Source organism: Tribolium madens, unplaced genomic scaffold, assembly GCF_015345945.1.
Source record: "Tribolium madens isolate multiple individuals breed KSU strain unplaced genomic scaffold, Tmad_KSU_1.1 Scaffold_3;HRSCAF=73;Tcas5.2_LG2, whole genome shotgun sequence".
In the NCBI taxonomy this organism is placed as follows: domain Eukaryota; kingdom Metazoa; phylum Arthropoda; class Insecta; order Coleoptera; family Tenebrionidae; genus Tribolium; species Tribolium madens.
Genome location: NW_025401006.1, coordinates 8,788,491 through 8,803,412, shown reverse-complemented (window position 1 = coordinate 8,803,412; position 14,922 = coordinate 8,788,491). Strand labels below are relative to the sequence as shown.

Below are 14,922 nucleotides of genomic sequence, written 5' to 3'. Positions count from 1 at the left end.
AAATCCTTTCAGATAACTTTTAAGCAACTTGTAATGTCTATCTGCTCAGAAGTTGCCTACATTAAATTTTGTAGGATTGTAGGTAAAAAAAGAATATTTCATAAAGAAAAGATACGATCCCATTCCATTATCCACTATGTACTTATAATTAAATTAAATACTACGTAACACTATTTAAGATTTTAGGAGTATTTCATAATTATACTCAGACAAGTTTTGTGGTAGGTAATATTAGGTATTTTAATGTTTACATCTTTTGAGAAAGAAATAAAGGATACGGAATTATTTATCAATGCATTTGTTTAATAACAAACTGACTTACTGACCCTGTAATTACTGATATTATTAGTCAGAATCTTTATGTTATTTTAATGCACTTTACAATGCATACTAGACGTTTGTTTTCCTTAATTCTTTTAACTTTTTCCTATTTAAATACCTCGACAAGGATTTAGTCCTAATTTAAAATGACAGCATTCTTGAATTTTATTTCAAAATTCCACATGCAAAGCTTATTACCAATCCTCTGAAACAAGTCGTTTTACGTTTCTTGCCGGATCTGGGTGAGTCAAATATTTAAATAAATGATCAAAACCTTCAATTACTATTTCTAATAATTTACCGGATAATTTAACTTGTTCTGATTTAAATTAAATGATCACCTATTGTGGCCAACAGAATCAGGAGCACCACCAACTGACTGATATCTTTTTGAAAGAACCTGTTTATAAAAAAAAGCTATGGTTCTAAATCTTTAATAAATGTTTGAGTTTTAACACCTAAAACTGATTCGACGACAACTAGGCCTGGGGAATTAAGTGAAGATGTTTGGATTTTTTTGTAAAAGCAAGGGAGTATCATTAAAAATTATAGAAAATTAATAGTCGAGGAATTTTCCGGGACGTTGGTGATGGATCTAAGAACGAACGAAATGTGTATAATCATGCAAACACCCCGAATACCTATTATTTGTAAAGTTTACACAATGATTGCTTTGCTAATATTAGAAAAATAGTACAGTTTTGCAAATAGTGTGAACTCAATCTGTTTGCCAAATGTTGAAAATTTTATCGGTAAAACCCATAAATCTGAAAAACAGCCAGGAATTTACACCGACGATTAAAACAAGTTCAAAAACTAAACTATAAACTATAAATTGGTCTTGTTTTATTCTTTCCTGGTTTCCTATAGTCTGTTTTAAAATGAAGTTGTTATCAAGTCAATGATTTTATAACAAAATGTACAAAATATTTTTTATTTTTTTTATGTAGAAATTAATTAATTATTAATTAATTAATTTTTTATTTTGTAGATACCTATTAGTAGTTAAACATATTTTTTTTTTGAAAGAAAAAATTGCATTTAAAATAAGATTTTCTTTTTAAGGAGAAACTGAGTTTACGTAGAACATGCAGAGAAAGTGCACAAAAGTGACATTTGTAATAGTCTGTATTTAGTAATCAGTGTAAAAACCCATATGAGTTTTTAAAAATTTGAAACAAGGACAAACTCTAAAGAATTTGGTAACATTACTTTGTGACATGTTATTCGATTTTTGCAGTCGTATATGAAATAATTTTAGATTTTAGTTTTGTTATTGATTTATGTATTATAAAATTTTACGTATGAGTATATATTTTTATTCACAATCACTAATGTAATATGCCGATTACTAACCTTTTTAAGGTTGGGAAACATGTCATTATTTCTCATGAAGAGTAATAAATGTTACTCCTCTTGGTGGTAATATGCAGGATTGCCAACGTTAAAATTACGAAAATACCCGAAATTTGTTCTTTTAAATTGTCAAGTTACGCATAATATTTCGCTAAATTAGTATTCAATTGCTTTTGTAGCAGTTTCTCTTAATTCTGGGGGGAGTATATTGCTCCATTTCGACGACTTTAAATTAGATTTACACATTTTATTTCAATATTTTCTTTGACATTTCTGAAATGTCAAAAATCAAACGTCATTTGGATGGCCTACCACGTTTGGACCTTAACTTTGTTAGAATTTTATTTTACTCAAATTTTTGACTGAAAATAATGTGATTCTGAATAAAATAGCTTACAAACCTCGGTGGTAATGGCATTACCCCTTGTGCTTTATCCGATCTCGAGGCTAGCGCCTCTCGATCGTATACATAAGCACTCGGGGTAATGCCATATTTACCACCTCGCTTGTAATGTGCTATAATTAATAAACTTTATATCTTACAAAAAAAGTAGACGGATACAACTATTTTAGTTAAAATAATATTTCATCTGCGTTAAGATTTGTGTATAATTTATATAAAAATAGAAAGTAATCAAAGTGTTTCATATAAATTAGTATTATAGAAAAAAGTATGTTAAATCAGCTTTCGATGATGGATAAACTGAGCTTGCGCTCATTAAAATCAAGTCTCGATAGCCGTGATCGTCTAGTGGTTAGGACCCTACGTTGTGGCCGTAGTAACCCAGGTTCGAATCCTGGTCACGGCAATGTGCAAACATTGTCACGGTGAGACATTTTTTTCGTTTTTTTTTACTATACATACTATTTTTGAAAGCCTCTACACCAAAAACAATTATTTTCGTTCCAAAAATTAAAAAAAAAATTATCGCCCACTTTCAGGCACTAAAAACTCCTCTTATTAACTAATCCCTTCCATTCGTATTAACTGATCATAAATTGCTACTGTTTAATCAGACACTCATTTGCTTCGGATGTACGAATCGCGCTGCTTGTGTAGTTTCCAGCTGACGTCACGATAAATCCACTTGGTTCAAGGTGCTCCGGGTAAAACCTGACAGTGTTGGTTGTACAGATTATTTCGTGTGGTCATCTCTTGTTCCAACGACAGGTGAGTTCTTCAGGACAATATATCATTAGAAAAAAATATAAACAACGTTTAATGTATTCTAAATTTGTTTACGTTCTTCGATCTGATCACAATTCTTTATCGTCTTTGATTTGACTTTATGACATTTGAATGGTTTTATTAAGAATTTGATAAATAAAAATAGCTCTGAACTAATGTGAAATACAAATTAAAAAGGTAAATATTTTTTTCAGGAAGAAGAATTAGAATGTTTTATAACAGATCACTCATTCTTTTGATTGTAATTTTTTCTTATACCAGTGCTCAAGGAAAAACTAAAGATGAGTTAATTAAAGACTTGTACGGAACTAATGAAAATAGTACTCCTGAAAATAAACCTGTAACAAGCAGAACTCCAAATTTGCAACCCGACACAAGTGGTGGTTCTGGAGGAATTCCTGGAACGGGTTCTTGTACCTGCGTTCCTTATTATCTCTGTAGCAATGGTTCAGTCAATACGAACGGAGAAGGAATTATTGACATAAGGTAATATTTTAATTTATGCACAAAAAACAAAACCTTGATTCGTTTTACAGAATCAAAAGATTTTTTACTAATTAAGTGCATATTTAAAATTAATAACTTCTTACGTAATGAATTATTATTATTGTTTATCGAACTGAATAATTGCAAAACAATTTTTATAAAATTTCCAGAATCAATGAAGGCCCTTGCGAGAACTACATCGACGTTTGCTGCGACAAAGGCAACGAAGTCGAAAAACCCATAACCCCAACTCCTCCACCCATAAAACGAACCGGTTGTGGGCACCACAACCCAGACGGCATCGGCTTCCGGATAACTGGAAACACGGAAAACGAAGCTTCGTATGGGGAATTCCCCTGGATGGTTGCAGTCCTCCGCGAGGAAACCATCGAGGGCAATCCTCAAAAACTCAACGTTTATCAATGTGGAGGTGCGCTTATACACACCCAGGTGGTTGTAACCGCCGCACATTGCGTCACCGGAAAAAAAGTTTTTAAAATCCGGGCTGGAGAATGGGATACTCAAACGAAAAAAGAACTCTACCCCCATCAAGACAGGGAGGTCGAGTCTGTCGTGATTCACCCGGAGTTTTACGCTGGGGCTTTGTACAATGACGTCGCTTTGTTGTTTCTGAAAACTCCGGTTGATATCGCCGATAATGTCAATGTTGTTTGCTTGCCTCCTCAAGGGGTGAATGTTGACCATTCGAGGTGTTATGCGAGTGGTTGGGGGAAGGACGTATTTGGGAAAGAAGGGAGGTATCAGGTGATTTTGAAGAAAATTGATTTGCCGGTGGTTCCGAGAGATAAGTGTCAGGAAGCTTTAAGGAAGACAAGGTTAGGGAAACACTTCGAATTGCACAAAAGTTTTATTTGTGCCGGAGGCGAGCCGAAGAAAGACACTTGCAAAGGTGACGGTGGTAGTCCTTTAGTTTGCCCAATTCCGGGTGAAAGTGAGAAGTACCAACAAGCCGGAATCGTGGCGTGGGGCATTGGATGTGGAGAAGACAACACTCCAGGAGTTTACGTCAATTTAGCTCTCTTCAGAAAGTGGATAGATCAACAAATAAAACTCAAAAACTTGGATACTTCAGTTTACGAATATTAAAATTTTATTGTATCGTCTTTAATAAAGTATTTTGTAATAGCAATGTTTACATTTTTCGAAAGTGAGTTCATCCTTAAGGTCAGAATTATCTGGATTTTCCAAGTGATTTACCTAGTTTGGATAAATCGCACCAAGTAGAGGGGAGGCCAGGTATAATTGTAAGTAAAGAATCTTAAAATGAGTCCGGTTGAATTTCAGTGGCTGTTGTGTTGTAACCTGTTGTTATATAATTGATTCAAGGTGACCGTGAAATCAGTTACAAGTTTGCATCTCTTATATTCTTTTAGAATGTTGCGTGTAATTTTATTAATGGCTTGGTGTGGACTTGTTTGGACACAAACTGATTTTGTCCCTACTAATTTTGAAGAAGTTACTAAACCCACGATGGGCGGTTTTGGAGCACATGAGAAGTGTGGCGAAGGTAGTAAAATCAATTTTAAATGTGTGCCGTACCATCGATGTGATGGTAACACGAATACTATCATACCGGAGGAGGAAGAAACCGATAATAATGATTATAGTTTATTAATTGATATCAGGTAAAATACATAAAATAATTAATCATGCCCGGATTTAATTAAATGAAAAATAAATTTTTCTTGAGTTAAAAATCTTTAGAGCTCAGTGTAACTCCCGTTATAAACTGGTTTCAGATAGGGTAATTGATTTAAAATTGCTTCTTTTTTTTTCTAATTACGGTGTTGACATTGTTATCCGTTGATCCCATTACGGGAAGTTTCCAATTCTATAACTATAAAAATCAAAATTGTATTAAATTATAAATATTGCCCATAAATACAATAAAGTTCCGGTAATAGATAAAAATATGACAAAGATAAACACTTGGATCCAAAAACAGATGTTTTAGTTGTGTATTCCCCCTTTTTGTAACAATAAATTATAGCCTGATGTAATGGATATTAATGCATTAAAACTTTGCTTTTATCTTGTTTTTTATCAAAAGTATTGGTAAATGTGACGATTCGTTCTTGAAAACTTCAGATACCATTTGTGATAAGATTTTTTTACTTTGACTGTTTTTTTAATTAAAAAAATATTCTTAGTTTTTCCTCTTTGTTCTCTCACTGTGTTTGTAATATGTAAATGTTGTAATATGTAAATTTTAGCTATATTCATTTATTCTAAATAAGTGAAAATAACATTTATTAAAGAATAATTGAGTACATACAATGTGTTCTCATGGAAATGGAAATAAAAAAGCTAGTTATCCAATGCTACCATTAGGTACAATTTTTGAATATTTTGAACACATACATACTTGAAAACCTTTAATTTTCATTTTAAGTTAGTAGTACTTATCTAGTAAAGTCATTTCAGCAAGTAGGTCAACTTGAGACTTTTAATAACAAAATTTCAAATGATTTTTAGTGTTATTTAAATAATTTTTACCTATTTTCGTAGTGTTCATAGGATATCGGGGATTATGTTAAAATGTTTTTTTATTTCATTTCGTTTTAAGAAAAAGCTAATCTCAATGTAATCCTTAACTTTATTGATTTACAATATAAACTAAACATTAACACCCTAATAAGACTCATTCATTTAGAACTAAATAAATGTGTTTGCATAAAACTGCATAAATTTTTATTTCAACCAAAACTTCAAAACTTCAGTTCCTGTATAAAAATGTACATTGCCAGATAGCATTGCAAAAAGTTTTACATTTTTTTTAGATTGGGTGTGCCTAAATTATGCACCAAAGCTCTAGACGTATGCTGTCAAATACCGGACAAGGATCATTCAACCACGTCTCAAATTCCACCCACAACCAAGCCACATCCAACTGACAATACCGCATCAACCCAAAACCATTTAACAACATCTCAGATTCCACCAACCGCAAAACCACAACCAGCCCCCAGTTTAAGCTTCTGTGGTATTCGCAATAATAACGGTATTGATTTTAAAATCACGGGAAATTCTCATAACGAAGCCGAATATGGCGAATTTCCATGGATGGTAGCGGTTTTGAAGAAAAATTATAACCCATCTGTGGATCAAGGATTTGCTTTGTGTGGAGGATCACTCATCGCACCTCGAGTTATTTTAACTGGTGCACATTGTGTTCATAAGTAATGTTTAAAACTATTTTTACCACTTACGAGATTTTGTAAATTAACAGGTTTAAACCTGAAGAGATTAAAATTCGTGCTGGAGAATGGGACACTCAAACTCAAGACGAGAGATTTCCTTATCAGGAAAGACAAGTCGAGGAAATTATAATCCACGAAGCATTCAAAGATGGTGTACTTTTCAACGACGTTGCTATAATAGTTTTGGATAAACCTTTTTATAAAGCTAAACACATTGGAACTGTTTGTTTGCCAAACCAAGACGAAATTATTAATTCCCAAGAATGTTTTGCAACTGGTTGGGGCAAAAACGCTTATGGTAGCGAAGGCCAATACCAAATGATTTTGAAAAAAATTGAACTTCCAATTGTACCACACTCCCAATGCCAAGCTGCACTCAAAAAAACAAAATTGGGGAATTTCTTCAAATTGCACAAGAGTTTTACTTGTGCTGGGGGAATTCCGGGCAGGGATACATGCACCGTAATTTTCATTCATAATTTATTTCATGTGCGGTAATTTCGTGATTTTAGGGTGACGGAGGAAGTCCTTTGGTTTGTCCAGACCCCAAAAACCCAGCTCGTTACCTCCAAGCTGGTATCGTAGCTTGGGGTCTTGGTTGTGGAACAACAACTCCGGGAGTTTATGCTGACGTTTCCAAATCCCGGATTTGGGTGGACACACAAATGGAAAGACTGAACCTTAGCAATAAGCCTTACATGACCTAGTTCCTAAATAAAACATAATATGATAACCTTTGATCTCGGAATAAATACATCATGACCATAACATTTTTTTTTGTAAAAAGAGATGATCTGTGAGTGTCTCGTCTACAAATTCCCAGTCCCTAGTAAATCCCACAATTTGCATGTGTATATTTAGGTCATTAACACTGTATGATTGGCATTAAATAAACCAGTTTGGGTATTCTTAAAAATCTCGTAACGTCATAACTGTCTTTTTGTAATTAATGATTATTTTTAGTACCCCACACGCAGACATCTTTGTATTTAATTAACATTTTTTTCACAGTTAGTTAGCAGTTTAGTAGCCTGGCTTTGACTAAGAATCATTTTTTAATCATTGTTGAAGTCATCGCCGGTAAGTATGAAGTCATTTATTAAGTTGCATCTATGTAATTAAAATTCTATTTCAATATGATAATTGTTAATTTAATAACTCTCTCTACAAGCACTCCAAGATAACCTTCAACCTTGACTGCGTTGTAACGAATTTCGTTATTAGGTGGTTTTCCCCTGAGTCGAAGAAAATAAGAAACATTTCACGCTCCGTCTGTTTCAAAACAATCCTTAACCAGTGAATAAACGTAAGTCATGTGAAGCGGCTGTATTTCTAGTCAAAAAAATCTTTTAGAATGAATTTTTTTTTAATCATTACTTTTGCAAATTTTGTTTTTGCACAAAACGATCAAGAAGATGCTATAAATAGTATTTTTGGAACAAACAGTTCTTTCGCTGACTTTTTATCCAATTATGAAGAAGTGACTCCTCCACCTTTGAAAAGTATCGGAGCTTTAACAAAATGTGGTGAAGGTGAACAACAAAACCGTTTTGTGTGTGTTCCTTATTATAACTGTGACCCTAACACCAACACTGTGCAAGAGAATGCAGACATTGACGGGACAAACAAAATCAACATAAGGTAAAATTGGTCTTAAATAGGAATAAAGTTTAATAAGAGTTTTAGAATGGGGGAAGATGAGCCAAAGTGTGACCATTACTTGGAAATTTGTTGTAAGATTGGTGAAGGGACCAACTCCTCCAACCCTCAACCAACTCCCGCACCAACTACAGCTCCAACACCTAGTATTAGAACAGATGAAACACCAACAAATAGCTCACGATTGGCCAACTGTGGCATTAGGAATATCCAAGGACTTGATTTTAACTTAATTGGGAGCACAAATGAGGCAAATTTTGGCGAATTTCCTTGGATGGTGGCTATACTGAGAAAGAACCCAACTGGTGGTCAACAACTAGCAATCTGTGGAGGCTCCTTGATTGGACCTAGAGTGATTTTGACCGGTGCTCACTGCGTCCACAAGTAAATAAAATCTGAAGTACCGACTTTTTTACATCTATTTTTTCTAGTGTTAATATTAATGAAATCAAAGTCAGAGCTGGCGAGTGGGATACACAGACTACCAATGAACGAATTCCTTTCCAAGAGAGGAATGTTGCTCAAAAAATTGTTCATGAACACTTCCTTAAGGGCAGTCTCTACAACGATGCTGCACTTCTCATCCTAGATCGTCCATTTACTAAAACTGCAAGTGTGGGCACTGTGTGTTTACCAAATCAAGACCAACGCTTCAATGCAAATGATTGTTTTGCAACAGGATGGGGAAAGGACTCTTTTGGTAATAATCCCAACACATCGAAAAATTTACTTAAATTTTGATCACAGGCGATAAAGGTAGATACGCGGTTATCCTAAAAAAAATTAAAATGCCCTTAGTACACAACGAAAACTGTCAAAAAGCACTTAGGACGACTCGATTAGGGGGTTCTTTTGTCCTCCACAGATCTTTTATATGTGCAGGAGGTCAACCAAATTTGGACACTTGTACGGTTAGTACTTGGGAGAAAATTTTGATTGGATTTAATAATTGATTTGTAGGGTGATGGAGGAAGCCCTCTGATTTGCCCTGATCCCAATAATTCTAATCGGTATTTGCAAGTCGGGATAGTGGCTTGGGGCATAGGATGTGGAGAGAGTCAAATTCCTGGTGTTTATGCCGATGTCGCGGGTTTTAGGACTTGGGTTGACTTAAGACTGCAAGAATTGGGTATTAACATTAATTCATACGTGCAATAATTACGTTTATCAATGTAAATTTATATTAAGGAAGGCTGTATCGTCGCTTATTACAAATTTTAATAAATATGAAACAATCTATCGTGGGTGGATATCATTTAATCTCTGAACTTCCTGCCATTTTTATATTTTTAAATATATCAATGTTTATTCCAAAACACAGTAAACGTTATAATGAGCCAAAACAATCTATGTTACACAAAACAACTGTTTTTATTATTTGTTTATTTATTTTTATTGAAGGCAATCCATGCTGACGATTTTTTTAATAACTACGAAGAAGTTGTAACACCACACCCTGAAAATTTAGAAGCCTTGCTAAAATGCGGGGAAGGAGATCAAAAAAACAAATTCAAATGTGTCCCTTATTACAATTGTGATCCCTTCACTAATACGATTGTTGATTACCCGGAAGTAGATGGTTCCAGTCAAATTCATCCAAGAATTGCAGACCCAAAATGTGGCCACATTTTGGAAGTTTGTTGCCAGATCGCTAACCCGACAATTCACTCCGTGACACATGTTCCAACCATGAATTTGGAATTTCAGTCTCAATGTGGAGTTGACACTAACGCAAAATTAGAATTCCCTTGGATGGTTACACTTTTTAACGCAAATTCATTAAATGGGAGACCGTTTTGTGGAGGTTCTTTACTTTCAGCAATTGTTGTTTTAACTGCAGCACATTGCATCCAAAAGTGAGTTGAATTTTTGAAAGTAAGTAATATGAAATTGATTTTGCTGCAGTTTGAAACCGGAAGATATTGTAATAAGGGCGGGACAACAAAGGGATTTTAATTCGTCAAAAGAGGAAAACTATCAAGAGAGAAATGTTGCTGAAATTATCATTTACGAGCATTTTCTCAAAGAAAATTTTTATAACGATCTAGCGCTTTTAATTCTTAACAAATCGTTAATTAAAAGTAATAATATTGAGACTGTTTGTGTTCCAACAAATATGGACAACATTAATTTCAATAACTGTTTGGTAACTACCTGGGGTATGCAAAAAAATGGTAATTATTCAACTGTTTTTAAAGAAAAACACATATCTGTATTCACAAATACAGACTGTCAGAATATTTTGAAAACAGATCTAGGTGATGAAATTATTTTACACAACTCTTTCTTTTGCACTGTAGAAAATTTCAGAAATAACAGCATTTGTTCGGTAATACTTACTTTTTTTAGTAATAAGTGTTAGAACATAACGTAAAACTTTTTAGGGCGATGGTGGTAGTCCTTTAGTATGTCCCGATAATTTCCATCGTTATTTTCAAGTTGGTATTGTTTCTTGGAGCCCATATAATTGCGAAGATGAACTTAAAACTAAAGACTCTATTGTTTACACTAATCTTACACAATTTAGCAATTGGATAGATGCGAGATTAATTGAGCTTGGATACGGAGCAATCTCTTCTTGAGTAAAAAAGTTGTTTATTAAACAAAATTATTAACATAATTATAAGTTATAACCACTGGTATTGAGATTTCTCCTGTTTATTTCGTTATCAATCCAGTTTCGTAAAAATGCAACATCCGCGTAAGCTCCTGGTATACCCTTGGTGGCACATCCAAGTCCCCACGAGACGATTCCTACTTGTTGAAATCGATCTTCACCTTCTATTCGGCAAACTAAGGGACCTCCACCGTCCCCACTACAAGCATCTTCGCCTTCTTCACCCCCAGCACACATAAAACTTGGATGTAGATGAAATCTTGTCTTTAACCTTGTTTTTCTAAATCTGTTTTGACACTCAACTTTAGGAATTGGTGATAATTGAATTTTTTTCAAAATATGTTCTGTTTCGTTTTTATCGAATTCCTTCTGACCCCAACCGGTCACAAAACAAGTGCCGGAAGATATCTCAACACCTGATGGTGGTAAACAAACAACATTGATGTGGGAGGCTGTATCTAGCTCCGAATTCAAGAAAAGTAAAGCAATGTCGAATTGGAGATTTCGTGTATCATATCTTCTGTGAACCACTTTCTGAATAACGTCCCTATCTTGATGTTGGTAGAGTTCTTGAGTCGAATGACTGTCCCACTCACCAGCTCTTATTTTGTAACTTCCAGCTGGAGTAACGCAATGCGCGGCGGTGAGAACTACACGAGGATGGATCAAAGATCCTCCACATTTGTAATAATGCTTTGACTCGTTTTCTCCTTTGTGGAAAACTGCAACCATCCAAGGGAATTCGCCAAATTGAGATTGGTTACTTTTAGTCTTCTCTATCTCAACGTTACGATAACCACAACCAACATTTTTAAGTGGTTCAAGATTTTTTACCAATCTTGACTGGATTATCTGTGTTTTTTCACAGCAAAACTCAATATTACTGTAACAAGACTCTTCTTGTTTCATTCTAAAAAACAGTAAATCAAAATTGGAATGTTTTTAAATTAGCACTACCTTATATCAATTAGTCCTTTGCCGTTTGTGTTAATATTGCCATTCTTACAAAGATAGAAAGGCACACATTCACATTTTGCTTCCTCACTTCCGGTAAAAGTTTGTGCTTGACTCAAAATGTAGAATATAGTGGTGAGAAAACAGACGATATAATCTTTTATTAATAACATTGTTGTCTGAGCTTGAAATAACCTCGGCTTAACATTTTTATTATTATTATTACTAACATTTACATTAATCGCATGCGCATATATTATTATTATTAACATTTACATTAATCGCATGCGCATATATTTGTTAACAAATATTGTTCAATTATAGCAAGGAAGTTTCATAGATGGTGCTACTAAAACAATGTCAAACAAATCAGAATTTATTTATTATTAGCATTTGTGAAATTCTTTTTTAGCATTTGTTTTCTAATCCAATTTCTGAATCGGGCAACATCGGTGTAAGCCCCTGGTACTCCTTCTTCGCCACACCCAATACCCCATGAGACAATTCCAACTTGCTCATATCTATCTTTTTCTCCTTCTATTGGACAGACTAAAGGTCCACCACCATCACCAGTACACGCATCTTTGCCCTCCTCACCACCAGCACACATGAAACTCTCATTAAGTATAAAATGCTTCCCCAATCTTGTTTTTCTGAAATCATTTTCACACTGCTCATGTGCAACAATCGGAAGTTCGATTTTTTTAAGAATGTTTTGAATAACTCCATCTTTTCCAAAGTGGTTTTTTCCCCAACCGTTCACGTAACATCGACTCGAAGAAGGGGCTTTATTTTGCTTTGGCAAACAAGCAAGGCTGATATGGTTTTCTTCTAAACTCACAGGCGATTCCAGAAACAACAATGCGATGTCATTTTTGAGATTTTTGTTATTGAACTGAGGGTGGACTGCCGCTGAAGAAACTTTTACATCTTGGTGTTTCAAAGGCTCTTGAATTGTTTTACTATCCCATTCTCCCGCTCGCACAACAATTTTTTCTATTGAATGGACGCAATGGGCCGCAGTAAGAACAACTTGTGGGTGAATCAACGATCCTCCACAATTGAGGGAAAAGGTGTCATCATCTTTACCCAAAATTGCAAGTGTCCAAGGAAATTCTCCAAATTGGGCTTCATTATTTGTGTCTCCCGTTATTTGATATTGAACGCCGTTACGGTTGCGATAACCACAACCTGATTTTGTTATCAGAGGAGATTTAGGTTTAGGTTTTTCAGTAATTTCTTTTGTGGAGCAGCAAAATTCTAAATAATTGGGACAGTCATTTGTATTGATTCTAAAAAATAAACATACTAATGAGAAAATGATTTCCAATATATTCTCAATTTATTTACCTGATGTCAATAATATTCTCTCCATCAGTGTTAATTGTGCCATTTTTGCATAAATAAAAAGGAACGCATTCGCAATCGTCAGCTTGCCCATCCACATGAGATGTTAAAAACGCAAAAGAGATACAACACAAAATGTTAAAAGATCGCATCTTTTTCTACAAATAAAAGAATGCAAACTTATCTTATTCCAATAGATGAATACTTACATTGGATTATAATTCTTTATATTAAACTATCAGTTGATGTTTTAAATGAGTAGGAAACATTGATATGTACTGGTAATTATTGAACTGCTGATATATTTGTTATTGTTTGACATGATTTAGTTACAGTTGTTTTGAACAGCATATCAACGTTTGTACGATTGTAAAATACTTAATCTAATTATATGATGGATTTTTCATTTTTGCTTGTAATAATCTTATTTTCATATTTGGACAGTCATAATCTGAATGTGAATTATATCTGCAAAATCGTTATTTGGTAGGTATCATTACTTGAATTTATTGCATTTCATTCAGATATGCATACACTGTTATTGAAAATAAAAAAAATTGTTCAAAAGTAAATTTTTAGAATAAAATTTATGAAATAAAATTCTGTTGTAGTTTGGTTTTCCCAAAGATAAACCCAGTGACATTCTGAACTTTGTAATCGATTTGAGGAGTACAACATTCTTCATACTTTTGACATTTGTTAAAGATATAAAATCTGAAGTTGTGCAACAAGACAACATGTGGGAATATCTTGTTTTAATTGTTACAAGAAAGGGTAGTTGCATATGTGGCGGTACTCTTATCCACCCTTCTGTTGTAATGATTCCGGTTCAATGTTTTAAGGAAAAGAACGATTACATCGTCAGATTGTTCTCCATCGTCTGAAATTTTAAAACACCAAGATTAGAAAGTTCCATTAAATTCCACGAAGTCTATAAAATTAAAACTGGTCAAAACGACATTGTGCTGCTATTTTTGAACGAAACGTTTTCTTTTCTAGTGAATATAACTTTCGTATGTTTATTTCCGTTGCTTTACTTCCTTCTTTTGGAAAAGTAGAAGTGTTTATTTAGTTACTGGATGGAGTAAAGACAATAAGTATGATGCAAAAGGGTTTTATACACCGCTTTCAAAGGAAATTACTTGACAATCCAATTTGTAAATTGAATTTAAGGGGAAAATTACATAAAAGTCTTATTTGTGCAGGTGGTGAAAAAGACAAAGATGTTTGTTCTGGAGAAGGAGGTGGACCTTTAGTGTGGGTGAGTGAGGATTGTGTCGTGAGGAATTGGTTCTATTTAATACAGAAAATGTACCGAGAATTTTATGTCGGTTCGACACTTTATGATTTGGATTGATAAACCGATGAAAACATGGAATAAATTAGAAATTTATGTACTTACCAATTACATCTTACGAATAGGCATTCACGGTTATTTTAGTAATGTTAACATTAATAGATTTTAAAATGAATGGTATTTTTGTAATGCATTAAATTATGAAACAAAGATTCATTTACTACTTTGAAAAACAATTTATTTGCCAACGAGATCCTGCAACCAGTAATACATTTCTAAAAAGTGGGTTTAGGAATCGTCTTAAACCTTTTTTCTGTTACAAATATTTGAATGTCGTAGAAAATATTGATACAAACTGAGATCTTTTTTTTCACTAGTTTTAAAATTAATTCCCGTTAATTGCGTCATGGCCAGTTCCTGACAAATTATTTTAAGCATCATTTGTTAATTCTCTTTCATGACCATACAATACCAT

The 14,922-nt window shown here is 33.8% G+C and overlaps 5 protein-coding genes and 1 non-coding gene across 6 annotated transcripts; 4 read left to right on the top strand and 2 right to left on the bottom strand.

Moving 5' to 3' along the window:
• Positions 1–2,414: 2,414 nt before the first annotated feature.
• On the top strand, positions 2,415–2,486 carry Trnah-gug. The gene has a single exon. It is a non-coding gene; the product is annotated as a tRNA-His (tRNA).
• A 202-nt stretch (positions 2,487–2,688) lies between these two features.
• On the top strand, positions 2,689–4,498 carry LOC123007798 (phenoloxidase-activating factor 2-like). The gene is made up of 3 exons (XM_044403245.1): positions 2,689–2,848; positions 3,061–3,352; positions 3,523–4,498. The coding sequence occupies exons 2-3, from the start codon at positions 3,075–3,077 to the stop codon at positions 4,457–4,459; spliced, it is 1,215 nt and encodes a 404-aa protein (XP_044259180.1). The 5' UTR covers positions 2,689–2,848; positions 3,061–3,074; the 3' UTR covers positions 4,460–4,498.
• Positions 4,499–4,630: 132 nt separating this feature from the next.
• Positions 4,631–9,471, top strand: LOC123007681. The gene is made up of 10 exons (XM_044403094.1): positions 4,631–4,998; positions 6,154–6,552; positions 6,603–7,035; positions 7,086–7,279; positions 7,537–7,558; positions 7,910–8,214; positions 8,260–8,616; positions 8,664–8,932; positions 8,980–9,143; positions 9,193–9,471. The coding sequence occupies exons 1-10, from the start codon at positions 4,748–4,750 to the stop codon at positions 9,388–9,390; spliced, it is 2,592 nt and encodes an 863-aa protein (XP_044259029.1). The 5' UTR covers positions 4,631–4,747; the 3' UTR covers positions 9,391–9,471.
• A 450-nt stretch (positions 9,472–9,921) lies between these two features.
• On the top strand, positions 9,922–11,233 carry LOC123007680 (phenoloxidase-activating factor 2-like). Its single transcript, XM_044403093.1, has 3 exons — positions 9,922–10,088; positions 10,138–10,561; positions 10,617–11,233. The coding sequence occupies exons 1-3, from the start codon at positions 9,922–9,924 to the stop codon at positions 10,812–10,814; spliced, it is 789 nt and encodes a 262-aa protein (XP_044259028.1). The 3' UTR covers positions 10,815–11,233.
• Positions 10,811–12,164, bottom strand: LOC123007799 (phenoloxidase-activating factor 2-like). The gene is made up of 2 exons (XM_044403246.1): positions 11,807–12,164; positions 10,811–11,759 (listed from the first exon to the last, which is right to left on the bottom strand). Exons 1-2 carry the CDS (start codon positions 12,073–12,075, stop codon positions 10,853–10,855), a joined length of 1,176 nt encoding a protein of 391 aa, XP_044259181.1. The 5' UTR covers positions 12,076–12,164; the 3' UTR covers positions 10,811–10,852.
• Positions 12,165–12,166: 2 nt separating this feature from the next.
• On the bottom strand, positions 12,167–14,689 carry LOC123007800 (phenoloxidase-activating factor 2-like). The gene is made up of 4 exons (XM_044403247.1): positions 14,553–14,689; positions 13,360–14,030; positions 13,154–13,308; positions 12,167–13,095 (listed from the first exon to the last, which is right to left on the bottom strand). Exons 3-4 carry the CDS (start codon positions 13,300–13,302, stop codon positions 12,180–12,182), a joined length of 1,065 nt encoding a protein of 354 aa, XP_044259182.1. The 5' UTR covers positions 13,303–13,308; positions 13,360–14,030; positions 14,553–14,689; the 3' UTR covers positions 12,167–12,179.
• Positions 14,690–14,922: the final 233 nt, after the last annotated feature.